General features: G+C 40.3%; 1 protein-coding gene and 1 pseudogene across 2 annotated transcripts in view; both read right to left on the reverse strand.

Moving 5' to 3' along the window:
* Nucleotides 1-3743: 3743 nt before the first annotated feature.
* The window catches only part of GCSAML (germinal center associated signaling and motility like), a 69132-nt gene continuing 56304 nt past the window's right edge, over nucleotides 3744-16571 (reverse strand). For both annotated transcript variants that reach the window (XM_036078726.2, XM_078066429.1), the window contains 2 exons: nucleotides 5247-5275; nucleotides 3744-4322 (listed from right to left, as the gene is read on the reverse strand). In XM_036078726.2, the coding sequence (XP_035934619.1) occupies nucleotides 4080-4322; nucleotides 5247-5275 (272 nt within the window). In that variant the 3' untranslated portion in view covers nucleotides 3744-4079. The remainder of the gene's footprint in view (nucleotides 4323-5246; nucleotides 5276-16571) is intronic.
* On the reverse strand, nucleotides 7931-9111 carry LOC118527102 (small ribosomal subunit protein uS2 pseudogene; annotated as a pseudogene).

Raw genomic sequence — 16571 nt, forward strand, 5'->3', positions numbered from 1 at the left:
TGAAAAAGTGCTCAACATCGCTTGGCATCAGGGAAATCCAAATCAAAACCTCAGTGAGATACCACCTCACACCAGTCAGAATGGCTAAAATTAACAAGTCAGGAAACGACAGATGTTGGCAGGGATGCGGAGAAAGGGGAACCCTCCTACACTGTTGGTGGGAATTCAAGCTGGTGCAACCACTCTGAAAAACAGTATGGAGGTTCCTCAAAAAGTTGAAAATAGAGCTACCATACAACCCAGCAATTGCACTACTGGGTATTTACCCCAACGATATAAATGTAGGGATCCGAAGGGGTACGTGCACCCCGATGTTTATAGCAGCAACGTCCACAATAGCCAAACTGTGGAAAGAGCCAAGATGTCCATCAAGAGATGAATGGATAAAGAAGAGGTGGTATATATATACAATGGAATATTATGCAGCCATCAAAAGGAATGAGATCTTGCCATTTGCAATGACGTGGATGGAACTGGAGTGTGTTATGCTGAGAGAAATAAGTCAATCACAGAAAGACATGTATCATATGACCTCACTGATATGAGGAATTCTTAATCTCAGGAAACAAACTGAGGGTTGCTGGAGTGGGGGGTGTGGTGGGAGGGATGGGGTGGCTGAGTGATAGACACTGGGGAGGGTATGTGCTATGGGGAGCGCTGTGAATTGTGCAAGACTGTTGAATCAAAGATCTGTACCTCTGAAACAAATAATGCAATATATGTTAAGAAAAAGAAAAAGAAGAAGAAGATAACAGGTGGGGAAGAATGAAGGGGGGGAATCGGAGGGGAAGACGATCCATGAGAGATGATGGACTCTGAAAAACAAACTGAGGGTTCTAGAGGGGAGGGGGGTGGGAGGATAGGTTAGCCTGGTGATGGGTATTGAGGAGGGCACGTTCTGCATGGAGCACTGAGTGTTATGCACAAACAATGAATCATGGAACACTATATCTAAAACTAATGATGTAATGTATGGGGATTAACATAACAATAAAAAAATTAAAAAAAAAAAAGATCAGCTGATAACCTTATGGGCTTTCCCTTGTTTGTAACTTTTCTATGTTGCTTTTAAAGTTCTCTATCACTACTTTTTTTAAAAGATTTTATTTATTTATTTGTCAGAGAGAGAGAGAGTGCACAAGCAGGAGGAGGGGCAGGCAGAGGCAGAGGGAGAAGCAGGGTCCCCGCTGGGCAGGGAGCCCTATGCAGGACTTGATCTCAGCACCCTGATCATGACCTGAGCTGAAAGCAGACGCTTAACCAACTGAGCCACCCAGGCATCCCTCTGTCACTACTCTTTACCATTTTAATTGTTATGTGTCTTGGTGTGGACCTCCTTGGGTTGATTTTGTTGGGGGCTTTCTGTGCCTCCTGAATGTGGATATCTGTTTCCTTCTCCAGGTTAGGGAAAATTTGAGCTATTATTTATCCAAATAAATTTTTTGCCCCCATCTCTCTGTCTTCTCTTTCTGGGATCATTATAATGCCAATGTTATTAGGTTTGATGATGCCACCTAGTTCCCTTAATGTATTTTTTATTTTTTTATTATTCTTTTTTTTATTTGCTATTCAGCTTTATTACTTTCCATTACCCTGTTTTCCAAATCACTGATCTGCTCTTCTGCTTCCTCTAATGTTTTAGTGATTCCCTTTAGTGTATTTATTTTGAAATTTCAGTTATCGTGTTCTTTATTTCTAGTTCATTTTTATATTTCCTATATCCTTGTTGAAGATCTCACTGATATTTTCCACTCTTTTCTCAAGTCCAGTGAGTACATTTATGACCATTACTTTGAATTCTTTATCAGGCATATCCTGTTTCATTTTGCTCTTTTGCTGTGGCTTTGCCCTGTTCTTTTATTTGAGACATATTCTTCCGTTTCTTCATTTTGTCTGACTCTGTTTGTTTCTATGTATTAGGAAAGTCAGCTATGTTCCAGATCTTGAAAATAGTGGCCTTATGAAGAAGAGATCCTATGGCGCCCTGTTGTACAATATCCCCTACTCACCAGACCAAGCACTTGAGGTGTGTCTCCTGTGTAGGTTGCAGGTGCCCAACTCTTGTGGCTGAACCATGTTTATTTTCAGTCCAGTTGGCTGCAATGTCCTGACACACTAGGGAGGGCTGGGTTCCTGTGCCATTAATGGGCCTGTCTGGAGCCACCATGGGCTTGTAGTTGCCATGTCAGCAGTCAGAGCTGATGCCTGCCTCAGCCTATTTGCTGGGACCACAGTCACACTGAACTGCAGGGCCCTCTCACTATGCGGCCCCCTAAGAGACTTTTGTTGCTGGGCTGATCTGGCCATCAGAACAGATGCCTACTCCCAGTCCATCTATTGGGACTGCAGTCATACCATCTTGCAGGGTGCTCCTCCCTATGTTGTCCCCTGAAAAGCTTTCATTTGTGGGTGGGACCAGACAGACTAGATGCCTGCCCCAGTTTACCCACCAGAGCCGCAGCTGCACTGATTACCAGTGGGCTCTCTCTGTGCTGCCAGGTATAAGATTCAGCTGCTTGGACTGCTGGTGCACTGGTTTGATCATCTTCCCCTCTCCCCAGGGAAGGAGTCACTTCCAAATGGTGCTGGTCCCTGTTGGGGTTGCTTCCAGGGTGTGTTGGGGCAGTAGTCACTTTGGAGGGAGGCCGACAGAGTGTGGTGGGTTGATTGGGGTGGATCTGGAGGAGAACATGTGGGTGAGATGCATGGTGTTAGCAAGGTAGGTGGAGGCCATTCTTGCCGATCCCCACAAATGTCTTGCTATCTAGAAAATGGTGCCTTTTTGTTCTTGGAGAAGTATTTATTTACTTGAGATGAGTAAATAAATCTCCTCTTGTGTATTCCAAGCACTTTTCAAACTGCTGATTCCATGCTGTATCTCAGCAGGGTTATTTTTTTATGCTATCTCTTTAAGGGTGGAGACTCAGTTTTCTATTGCCCTCCAGCTCTCCTGGAGCTAAGCCCACTGATTTTTAAAGTACCTGGAGTTAAGGCCCACTGATTGTAGAAACTCACCAATTTAAGCCCCACTTGTTATCAAGGCCAAATATTAGGGGGACTCATCTTAGTGCAGGTCCCCCATACCTCGGGTGCCTGGTGTGGAAGTCTTATCTTCTTGTTTCACCATGCTTATGGTGTCCCTTTTGTTTGTGGTTAGTCTTGCCAGGTACTTGCTTCCCAAAGTATCTGCCTTTCCTACCTTTTCTGATATGGCCTCTTCTAGATAATTAACTATGGAAAATCTGTTCTGCCAGTCTCCAGGTCCTTTTCAGAGTTAGTTGCACTAATGTGTCTATTATCTCAGTGTGTTTGTGGAGTGAGGTGATCTCAAGATCTTCCTACTCTGGCATCTTCCCAGAACTCCCAATATGCCTGAATTTTAAGACCAAACACTCTTTACAATCCTTCAGCAGAGGTAACTAGTAATAGATTAAACTAACTAATATGTTGTGAACAAGGCTATACACACAAAGCTTACTTTTGGGTTTTTGTTTGTTTGTTTATTTTTGTTTTTTACTGATCTTTGAACAGTCTTCTGATTTACCATTGGAGAAAAAGGCAGTGGGTAACTAAACTTGACGCATTTCTTCCTTTTTAATGACTTTCAGCTTCCCCTCTCAGAAAGGTCAATATCAAAACCTATTGATTCTTGGAACTCTTACCACAATTTACCAAGAAGAATTTCTAATACATGAAAAAATAAAAATTTAAATAAAAATCAGTTTAGCAAAGGGTCACTGGTCTTATATTTTAAAAGTTTATTGAGTAGATTACACCTCAAAAGTGAAATAGATAATTATGAACAGAAATTTTTGGCATTTGAAATTTGGAGAGCAGTGTTGGAATTGGATATTAGGTCATATATCTATGGATGTCCATTGCCCTAGGAAGGTTCCACCATCTCCATGTCTTCAAACCTTACAAACAAAAAGACGTAGAATACTCTATACCTTTATGTCAATTTATATGGCTTAACCCAAACCACAGAATTGTCATGTTCCAAAGGTGTAGAAACACTTCCCTGGAGGTCACGATTCTGAATCATCTCTGTTAGTGTAAGATGATGAAGGATGAGATTTCTAGTGGGGAAGCACAAGTTCATAATCATGCTCGAGGGTACAGGAAGAAGGCCTAGTAACACAAGTCATCTTGACAAGGGCATATTCTGTTTCTGACCCATTTCTAAATGGCCTCACTCTCTTTGTGGTAGAGTCGATATTCTCATAACCATCATCATTGGAGCTCAGGGAGGGCCTCCGATAAGGTCTGTGACTAATGATGGAGTAGCACAGTTCCTCAGAAGCACTGCCATTCTCATTTTCCTGCCAAGCACAAAAACAATAATAACAATAAATAAAGGATCCAGGACCATCCATCAGATTTGAGCTTAGTGACTGCCCTTCCTTTCTTCTTGTCTGACAGTGATCTTACATATCAGGTATCCAAAGCCCTTTCTCCAAATCCTGATATCTTATAGACTTCATTTTAGCAAATATGTATTGTGCTCCAAGCTACTATTCATTATGCTTTCATTTCACTTCAAATAACAAAAGAGAAAAGAAGGATGTTATTATCCTTCTGAATATCTAAAAGAAAGTAGTTGTATACATTAAGTCACACATAATCAGACATTAAATATGCAATAATCATACCTCAAATGAGTAATTACTCAAACAACATAAAAAAACAAGTTTCATAAGACAAAGTAAAATTAAATTTCTGAGCTTAAATACATTCTCAGTTGCATAGACCATGAAAGAAAAATGAAAACATTAAGGTACTATATTGTAATTAAATCAATAAAATGCTTGTGATGTAGTATTAAAAGGAATAAACATTTTTATGTCTATTAATTTCCACCATACTTGTAAATATAAATGTTAACCCCTGGGCTTAACTATTGGAACACAACATAGAAAACAAAAGAATGAATGTTTTATGGTAGTCAAATTATAAGTGTAAATTTATTTCATTTTATTTTTGTTATGGTAGTTTTGAAAATTAAAATAATAAACTTCAGTAGAATTGGGTCAACAATTAGAATTTGCCAGTCACTAAAATCAGTTAAAATAATGTTTTATTTTTTTAATGTTCTCTATTTCAACATTAAAATTATAAATAAAAGTATTTAAAGCATAAGATACTTTGATAAGCTCATTCAGAAATTACAAGAAAGACCTACAGCTATCTTTAAATAAAGTCATCTGTATTTTGACATTTATCACACAAATTAATATTTTTATTACCTGATTAGAAGTAGATGAAACTTCTTTACCTGAAGGATTAAAAAAATAAGATTTTTTGAACTATCATAAGATGGGGGAAAAGGGGGAAAGGATAAAATACAGTGACAAAACTGCAAGGAAGTCACTATCTAAGTATGTGACATTATCTCATGTTATTATTGAGGTTCTCAAGCTGAATGACAAGATCAGGAAAGAATAAATGTTAATATATGTGAATCTATGTAAAAGAACATATGTGAATATATGTTCAGGAAGCATTAATACTGTGTTTCTGTGTAATTTGCTAAAATAAATTTGCTAAATAAAGGTAGATATTGGATTTGAGTAATAAAATTTTCTTCACAAACATGCTATGACAGTAAAGTATGGCAAGTTCAAAGAAAGAACAATCATATATGAAATTTAGGATATAAATTCTATAATATGACAGAGATAGATACTGAAGTAACAAAATCAACTATTTCAAATTAAATACAAATATTAAGATTCAGGTTAATTGCATCTATGAATGCTAAAGTAATTTATATTTTTGTTGTTAATCTGAGATCCACAACTGGTATTTATTTTAGAGAATTATTTCTTTATTTGTTCAAATCTGTTTTTTTTTTTTATTTTTGTTTTTTATTTCCCTTGCTTCAGGAGACATATCTAGAAAGAAGTTGCTATGGACAATGTCAAAGAGATTACAAAACTAAAAGGCACATAAGGAATGGTAGAAGATATTTGCAAATGACATATTTGATAAAGGGTTAGCATCTAAAATATATAAAGATCTGGGGCGCCTGGGTGGCTCAGTTGGTTAAGCGACTGCCTTCAGCTCGGGTCATGATCCTGGAGTCCTGGGATCAGTCCCGCGTTGGGCTCCCTGCTCAGCGGGGAGTCTGCTTCTCCCTCTGACCCTCCCCCTCTCATGCTCTCTCTCTCTCTCTCTCATTCTCTCTCTCAAATAAATAAATAAAATCTTTAAAATCTTTAAAATAAATAAAATATATAAAGATCTTATAAGACTCAAAAACAAAAATAAATTAATAATCCAGTTACAAATGGGCAGAAGACATGAACAGAAATTTTTCCATAGAAGACATCCAGATGGCCAACAGACACATGAAAAGATGCTCAACATCACTCATCATCAGAGAAATACAAATCAAAACCACAATGAGATACCACCTCACACTAGTCAGAATGGCTAAAATCAACAACACAAGAAAAAACAGGTGTTAGTGATGATGTAGAGAAAGGGGAACCTTCTTGCACTGTTGGTGGGAATGCAAGCTGGTACTGCCATTGTGGAAAAAAGTTTGGAGGTTCCTCAAAAAGTTAGTCTTCACATCCAAATGACCAACAGACACATGAAAAAATGTTCAACATCACTTGGCATCAGGGAAATCCAAATCAAAACCTCAATGAGATACCACCTCACACCAGTCAGAATGGCTAAAATTAACAAGTCAGGAAATGACAGATGTTGGCGGGGATGCAGAGAAAGGGGAACCCTCCTACACTGTTGGTGGGAATGCAAGCTGGTGCAGCCACTCTGGAAAACAGTATGGAGGTTCCTCAAAAAGTTGAAAATAGAGATACCATACGATCCAGGAATTGCACTACTGGGTATTTACCCCAAAGATACAAATGTAGGGACCCGAAGGGGTACATGCACCCCAATGTTTATAGAGCAATATCCACAATAGCCAAACTGTGGAAAGAGCCAAGATGTCCATCGACAGATGAATGGATAAAGAAGAGGTGGTATATATATACAATGGAATATTATGCAACCATCAAAAAATGAAATTTTGCCATTTGCAATGACGTGGATGGAACTAGAGGGTGTTATGCTAAGCGAAATAAGTCAATCAGAGAAAAACAAGTATCATATGATCTCACTGATATGAGGAATTTGAGAAACAAGACAGAGGATCATAGGAGAAGAGAGGAAAAAATAAAACAAGATGAAACCAGAGAGGGAGACAAACCATAAGAGACTGTTAATCTCAGGAAACAAACTAAGGGTTGCTGGTGTGGTGGGGGGTGGGAGGGATGGGGTGGCTGGGTGATAGACATTGGGGAGGGTATGTGCTATGGTGAGCGCTGTGAATTGTGTAAGACTGTTGAATCACAGATCTGTACCTCTGAAACAAATAATACAGTATATGTTTAAAAAAAGATAGTAGGAAGGGAAAAATGAAGGGAGGAAATCAGAGGGGGAGACAAACCATGAGAGACGATGGACTCTGAAAAACAAACTGAGGGTTCTAGAGGGGAGGGGGTTGGGAGGATGGGTTAGCCTGGTGATGGGTATTAAAGAGGGCACGTTCTGCATGGAGCACTGGGTGTTATATGCAAACAATGAATCATGGAACACTACATCAAAAACTAATGATGTAATGTATGGTGACTAACATAACATAATAAAGTTAAATTTAAAAAAAGTTAGTCTTTGTTTTACAGTCTAGTTTGTCCAGTGTAAGTATTGCTACTCTGGCTTTCTTTTGACATGCATTTGCATGAGAAATGTTTCTCCATCCCCTCACTTTTAATTTCCAGGTATCTTTAGGTCTAAGATGAGTCTCTTGCACATATAGATGGGTCTTGTGCTTTGGTTTTTTTTTTTTTTTTCAACTTTTAGAAACTGTTTATTTTCTGTCAACCTTATTTCAACTTTGCCTTTGTGGAAGAGCGGCTTAAGACCACACAGAGTTTGTTCCTACCCATTCAGTGGCTTGAATAGTGGGAGCTGCAGACCAATGCTCAGTGGCTGGCTAAGTGCTCCAGTCTTCAGTAGGGAACTGCTGAAAAGACACCAAGAGCACCTGCATGCCTTCAGACCAGTTTGTGACTTTAGGATGAGTAGTGGTAAACTCAGGAGCTGGAGTACATTCACCCTGAAATTCCTCCTCGGTCACAGCCTTTTCAGCAGTGGCCTGATCTTCCTTTTCAATCTCTTCAGAATCTCTGTAGAAGTAGAGATCAGGCTTGACCTCCCATGGGTCTTCATGGGAAATGGTACCACACATGTGCAGAACTTCCCCAGGGCTGGCCTCCCCCACATCAGACCGTGGAGTGAGCTCTGTTGTTGTTACAAGGGATGGCAGTGTCCACATAGGGCAGAGGAGAGTCTGTGTTACACAGAGAGATGGTAGACAGGTTAATATAAGATGCCTCTGTGAAAGGCTGGTGGTCAGCCCTGGGATCTGTAACCACCAGAAATCTGGGCTCCTAGAAGGCTGCCTGGATCAGGTTATTGAAGGTTCCAGGAGTGAAGTGGCCAGCAATAAAGTGGCTCCAGTAGCATCAGCAAACTTTGGCACAGCTCACTGGCCAGTGTTCCTGGACGATATGACACTGACATCAGCTGGGTTTTCAATGGCAACAATGGCACGAGCTTCCAGCAGAAGCTTCTCCCAGGTTCTCCTCAGATTCATGATGTAGATGTTGTCACTTTTCCTTTTGTAGATGTACTGTTCCATTTGGAAGCAAGGTTGGTGCTACCTAAGTGGGCTCCTACTGCAAGGAATTTAAGGACACCCTCTTCATTCATTTGCAGGACATCAAGGGCTCTGGACTTTGTGGAAGTTTCCCTATAAGTTATGATGGGAACACAACACCATACTCTCCTTGGGTACTGTGGAAAGGGATGGGGTTTGTTTTTGTTTTATCTAATCCGACACCTTATGTCTTTTGATTGGAGCATTTAGTCCATTTACATTCAAAGTAATTATTGATAGATATGTATTTATTGACATTTTATTACTTGTTTTGTACCTTTTGTTCCTGTGGTAAGGGTCTCACTGATGTCTTCTATTTTTTTCTCAACCCCAGCGTGTATCTGCATGATCACTGCCTTGGATTCTCTATCAGGCATGTTGCTTATACCTGTTTTACTTAAATCTCTGAACAAGTCCTCATGTTATTCTTTCGTTTGGGATAAATTCCTCTGTCTTTACATTTTGTCTAAGTCTCTGCCTTCTTTGGTGTGTTAGAAAAACCAGTTATGTCTCCTGCTCCTAAAAATAATGGCCTTGTGAAGAAGTCATGTAGCACCTGGCACTTTAGGGAGTATCGCTGGTATATGCTCTGTACACCTGCTGTTGTGTTCTGGCTGCTCTATCCTTCAGACCAGTCATCTACAGAGGCTCTCCTTGCTTGCTGTGGGCAGGGTTTGGCCCCTGACCTGAATATGGTGCAGTTTTAACTAGGTGTGCTCTAGTCTGCTTGTGTAATGACACTTGACACCTCCTCCACTGGAAGCGAGGCCCTGGAAAACTCTGGTCAGGAGATATGTCTTCTGGGGAAAGGGCCCACTGCACTGGAACTGAGGCAAGTGTGACCGAGAAGTGCACTTCCACCAGAGACAGGGGTGTGAGTCTTGGGGTAAGTAATTTAGGCAGCCAGTGTTGGGACTGCACTGTTTCCCAGAGATGAATCTATATTTATGCTGAGGTGCAAGGGACAGAAATGGCACTGACCTGCTCCATTTTTCCCAGAGAGATGTTTCCATGAATGCTGCTTATCAGGGAAGTGCTAGGAGAGGAGCAAATAATCTCCCACCTGTGTGCCCTGGGTGTTCTTCAGATTGCTGCTTCCATGCTATCTGCTCCCCAGTTATTTGCCTGCCTTCTCTCCAGGAGCAGCACAGTGCCCTCCAGGCTCTATTCCAGCCAAGCCTTCGCCTTTAAAACTCCAAGCTTTAAGCCTTGCTGGTTGCAAGAACCCATGATATTCAGGGATCCCCATTTTCCAAGCCAATGGCTTTAGGGAAACATTCTCCTTGTGGGTTCCTCTATTTCCTCCTCTCTCTCTCTTGCCCTTGTCTATGACCATGGCTCCCTCCCTTCCACAACACCTGTGATCTTTCTCCCCTAAACCACATCTCTGCACTTCCTACCTTCTTAAATGTGGCTTCTTCCTTCCCTTTAGTTGTTGAGTTTGTTCCGTCAGTCTTCAGGTCTATTTCTGGGGTATTTAAGATGATTTGCTTGTTATCTAGTCATGTTGGTGGAATGAGGCAAGCTCAGGGTCCTACTCCACTGCCATCTTCCTGCTCCCCACAACTAATATTTTTTTAATTAACAATCTAGAATGAGGGATGTCACAGAACACTAAATATGGCAAAAATACCAATTTGTAAGAGGAATATTGAGTAATTCTGAAATTTACAACTTCATAAGCTTGATAGTGAGCCTTAGTATATACTAGGTAAATTTAACAGATTCTGCAAAACAACAATATGTTAATAATTTCTCATAGCTCACTATTTTTCAAAAATAAAATGTCGTGTTCAATGCACCAATTTTGTGTATGTGACTTATTTTATTTATTTATTTATAAATGTATTGATATAAAATGATTTAATTAAACAAAATTTCAATCTAGAGGGGAGGGGAGTAGGAGGATGGGTTAGCCTGGTGATGGGTATTAAAGAGGGCACGTTCTGCATGGAGCTCTGGGTGTTATACACTAACAATGAATTATGGAACACTACATCAAAAACTGATGATGTAATGTATGGTGATTAACATAACATAATGATAATTTTAAAAATATTTGTTTTTTAAAGATTTTATTTATTTATTTGACAGAGACACAGCGAGAGAGGGAACACAAGTGGAGGGAGAAGCAGGCTTCCCACCGAGCAGGGAGCCCAATGCGGGACTCGATCCCAGGACCCTGGGATCATGACCTGAGCCAAAGGCAGATGCTTAATGACTGAGCCACCCAGGCACCCCCAAAATTTCAATCTTAATATTGTTTTATAATCATAAACTGAGGGATTTCCACTCTCACCTCTTTTATTCAACATGGTACCGGAAATCCTAGCTGCAGCAATCAGACAAAAAGAAATAAAAGACATGCAAATCAGTAAGGAAGAAGTAAAATTTTCACTATTTACTGATAATATTGTACTCTACATAGAAAACCTGAAAGACTCATCCAAAAATCTGCTAAAACTGATGAACAAAGTCATTAAAGTTGCAAGATACAAAATTAATGTACAGAAATTGGTTGCATTTCTATACATTGATAATGAAGCAGCAGAAAGAGAAATTAAGGAATCAATCCCATTTATATTTGCACTGAAAATAAGATACCTAGGAATAAACCTGACCAAAGAGGTAAAAGATCTGTACTCTGAAATGTATAAAACACTGATGAAAGAAATTGAAGAGGACACAAAGAAATGGAATGACGTCCCATTCTCATGGATTACAAGAACAAATATTGTTAAAGTGTCTACACTACACAAAGCAATCTACACAATTAAAGCAATCCCTATCAAAATAACAACAGCATTTTTCACAGAACTAGAGCAAACAATTTTAAAATTTGTATGGAACCACAAAAGACCCTGAATTGCTAAAACAATCTTGAAACAGTAAAGCAAAGCTGGAGGCATCACAATTCCGGACTTTGTTATATCATTAAGCTGTAGTAATCCAAGCAATATGGTACTGGCACGAAAATAGACACACAGATCAATGGAACAGACTAGAGAACAGAAATAAGTCTGCAATTAGATAGTCAATTATCCTTCACAAAATCAGGAAAGCATATCCAATGAGAAAAAGACATTCTCTTCAACAAATGGTGTTGGGAAACTGGATAGCAACATGCAAAAGAGTGAAACTTACCACTTTCTTACACCATACGCAAAAAATAAATTCAAAATGGATTAAAGACTTAAATGTGAGACCTGAAGCCTAAAAACTCTAGAAGAGAACACAGGCAGTAACTTCTCTGACATTTGTCATAGCAAATTTTTTCTAGATATGTCTCCTGAGGCAAGGGAAACAAAAGCAAAAATAAAATGGAACTTCATCAAAATAAAAAGTTTCTGCACAGTGAAGGAAACAGTCAACAAAAGTAAAAGGCAACCTACAGAATGAGAGAAGATATTTGCAAATGACATATTGATAAAGGATTAGTATCAAAAATATATAAGGAACTTATAAAACTCAACACCCAAAAAACAAAGAATCCAATTAAAAATGAGCAGAAGACATGAATAGACATTTCTCCAAGGAAGACATAAAAATGGCCAACAGATGTTCTGCATGAAAAGATGCCCAACATCATTCATCATCAGGGAAATACGAATCAAAACCACAATGAGATACCATCTCATACCACTCAGAATGGCTAAAATCAACAACACAAAAAACAACAGGTTTGGGCGAGGATGTGGAGAAAGAGGAACCTTCCTGCACTGTTAGTGAGCATGCAAACTGGTATAGTCACAGTGGAAAGCAGTATGGAGTTTCCTCAAAAAGTTAAAAATAGAACTATCCTATGATCCAGAAATCCCATTACTGGGTATTCACCCAAAGAATGCAAAAACACTAATCCAAAGGGATACATGCAGCTCTATGTCTATAGCATTATCAATAATAGGCAAATCATGGAAGCAGCCCAAGTGTCCATTGACTGATGAATGCATAAAGATGTGGTATATACGTATTATTTCACTCATATGTGAAATATCAGAAACAAAACAGATGAACATGGCAGGGAAAAAAAATAGAATCAAACCAGGAAATAGATTTTAACTATTAGAGAACAAACTGATGATTACGGGAGGGGGGTGTGGGTGGGGGTATCGTTGAATAGGTGATGGGGATTATGGAGGGCACTTGTTGTAATGAGCACTGGGTGTTCTGTGTAAGTGATGAATCACTACATTCTACATCTGAAACTAATATCACACTGTATGTTAACTAACCAGAATTTAAATAAACACTTGAGGAAAAAAAATAAATGTCAAGTGTTACCTCCCTCCCCACCACCACCAAAAAAAGATGTGGTATATAGGTGATGTATGGAATTGTTGAATCACTGTATTGTACACCCAAAGCTAATATTACACTGTACGTTAACTAACTTGAATTAAAATAAAAACTTTTTTAAAAATCCAAGATACTCTCCCCACCTTAAGATTTTTAATTACATCCTCAAAATCCCTTTTTGTCGTATTAAAGAAAAAATAATTCAGATTTAAATTGGATGTCTTTATCCTGCCTACCACATATGTATCCCTTATTATTGAAGAAAACAGGAAAATACAGATTTGGGAGTATATGAATATTAAAGTGAATATATTAATGTAAACTACTCATCCATCCCCCAACATTTCATAAAATAGCAAAGAAAATCCTCCTTTCCCTAAGTCCATGACATAATACACTGGAAAGCATCACTATGTTTGTTTGTTTGTTTTCTGAAATACAAAATTAACCTTCTGTTTGTTTCTTTTTTAGTAAATCTGGTAACCCTATTATGACTCATAAGACTTTAGTGGACTACAATGTCTTTTCTGCGATTCAAACCAGTAATTATGACTGAACTGCAACAATTGGTACCATGAATGATTGAAAGCAACAAAGTCCCCAAAGTATGAGAATCTAGTTTTAGTTATATCATCAGGTTTGGTTCAGAGGCAGAGAGGATCCCAACAGTATTGAAATATGGGAAACAAGTGGTCCACCGCACACATGGCTAAGAGTTTGCTAAAGCTAACCTGCAGTCACCAGAATGGAAGAGGCCAGCCTAAATGGCTGTTCCAACAGACCATTACAGAAAGAATGAAGAGTACAAAGACTGAGCCATCTGATCATTCTGATTGCTTCTGAAGCACATAAACAGAAATCAAGATACCATCATGACTTTAAATTTGTAATTCAAGAATCAAAAGACCAAGTAAATTGCTCTGAAAGAATATCCTTTGTACTTGAGCCCACTAATCAGAGTAAAGGGTAAAATAATTTTCTCCTATATCTGTTTCACAGTGAGTGGAAAGGATCCATAAACACAGCCTGTGAATATCACCACAACATATTTTGACCAATGGGCAACATGATCACATCGATTCTCCTAATCTGCTCTGGTGACCTGGTCCAAACGGAATGTAAACAAACTAACCAACAGCAATGTATCTTCCTTAAGGAAATCAGGAAATTATTGATTTGAATATCGAAAAGGTGCAAAGGTGGTAATTTTTAAGTCTTTATTTAAATTGCACCTAGTTGGGGAAGGAGCTAAGATGGCAGAGTAGTAGGGGCCCCTGAGCTTGCCTTGTCCCTTGAACACAGCTAGATCAACATCAAACAATTTTTTTAAAGATTTTATTTATTTATTTGACACAGAGAGAGAGCACAAGCAGGGGGAGCAGCCGAGGGAGAAGCAGGCTCCCCGCTGAGCAGGGAGCCTGATGCGGGGCTCGATCCCAGGACTCTGGGATCATGACCTGAGCTGGAGGCACACACACTTAACCGACTAAGCCACCCAGGTGCCCCAACATCAAACTATTTTGAATAACTAGGAATATAATCTGAGGATTAAGAAAACAATCTGCACAACTGGAGGGAGAGAATGTGGGAGATGTGAGCTTTAGAGCTGTGAATTGGGGGAGAGGAAAGCCACAGGGCCGTGAAAGGGAGGGAACCCTTTTTGTCGAACAAAGTCAAGGAGAGGGAGAGAGCAGGAGAGAGTGCAGCAGGTAGGGATTGTTCCATAAGACTCAGCGAGGAGATCCCCTGGGTAGCATGGGAGGGATCACACCCCTTCCTGGAGTACATTTGCAAGAGTGTATTTTACCTCTCCAAGGACAAAAGGCCAGGTGGGAGCTGGGACATAGGTGCACAGAGGTCAGATACCCTGGTAGCAGCTTTCCTCTGTGATCCACAATAGACTCAAGCCACTGTGCACACACAGAGCGGCTGCTCTTCTGGACAGACCTGAGCAGAGACCAGAGACACCTGCAGACTGCAGACAACCTGGTGGCTGCTTTTTTTTTTTTTTTTAAGATTTTATTTATTTATTTGACAGAGAGAGACAGCGAGAGAGGGAACACAAGCAGGGGGAGTGGGAGAGGGAGAAGCAGGCTTCCCGCTGAGCAGGGAGCCCGATGCGGGGCTCGATCCCAGGACCCTGGGATCGTGACCTGAGCCGAAGGCAGACGCTTAATGACTGAGCCACCCAGGCGCCCCATGGTGGCTGCTTTTAATTCTGTGTCACAAGGGAATCAATAGACACAATACTGTGCTTTTCTGGGACTGAAGCATGCGCAGATGGCAGATAACTGGGTCACCTTTCGCTGTGTGACACAATAGACTAGGACAGTACACACACTGTGCAACTGCTTTTCTGGGACAGGATAGTGCTGGGCATGCCGCAAGCCTCTGCTCTGGGGGAGAAGAGTAGGGCTGCACCTTGTCAGGCTCTTTACAATGGGGAGTTTTGAATCCCAGCTGCTCAACGGCCTGAGCACAGACAGGTTAAGGCCAGGGATCTGAGGAAAGCCCAGAACATAGGAGATTGTTTGCTTTTCTGTGAGGGCCACCTGAGCAGCAGCAACCATGAGTTCCCCTCCCCGGAGATGAGAGGATGGGGTGATGCCATCTTCTTCCTTCACCACCACTCCCTTCGCCCCCACAGCCCACCAGCACAGGTGGACTACAGAGAGAAACACAGCACCTCCAGTGGAGGATGGAATCCCCTACCCTGAACCCTGCACCCCCAGCTCCTGGCAGGAGCATCTTTACAAGGGCAAGTCAGCTTGTGAGCCAGCCCACTGGGCCTCTCCCTCAGAAGAGCAACACAAACCCCACGCATATAACTAGTCTACCGATTAAAGAGTGCTCTAAAGCGTCAGCTTCAGTTCTGGTGAAAATAGGATGAGGCTTTCTTTTTCTTTTTTCTTTTAATTTTTTCTTTTTTTATTTCTTTTTTTTTCTGTTTTTATTTTATTATGTTATGTTAATCCCCATACATTACATCATTAGTTTTTGATGTAGTGTTCCATGATTCATTGTTTGTGCATAACACCCAGTGCTCCATGCAGAATGTTCCCTCTTTAATACCCATCACCAGGCTAACCCATCCTCCCATCCCATTCCCCTCTAGAACCCTCAATTTGTTTCTCAGAGTCCATCGTCTCTCATGGTTCATCTCCCCCTCCGATTTCACCCCCTTCATTCTTCCCCTCCTGCTATCTTCTTTTTTTTTTTTTTTTAACATATATTGTATTATTTGTTTCAGAGATACAGGTCTGTGATTCAACAGTCTTACACAATTCACAGCACTCACCATAGCACATACCCTCCCCAGTGTCTATCACCCAGCCACCCCATCCCTCCCACCCCACCCCCCACTCCAGCAATCCTCAGTTTGTTTCCTGAGATTAAGAACTCCCCATATCAGTGAGGTCATCTGATACATGTCTTTCTCTGATTGACTTATTTCGCTCAGCATAACACTCTCCAGTTCCATCCACATCACTGCAAACCAATGAATGGATAAAGAAGATGTGATGGATATATATACAATGGA

This window comes from Halichoerus grypus, chromosome 2 (assembly GCF_964656455.1).
Source record: "Halichoerus grypus chromosome 2, mHalGry1.hap1.1, whole genome shotgun sequence".
NCBI lineage: Eukaryota > Metazoa > Chordata > Mammalia > Carnivora > Phocidae > Halichoerus > Halichoerus grypus.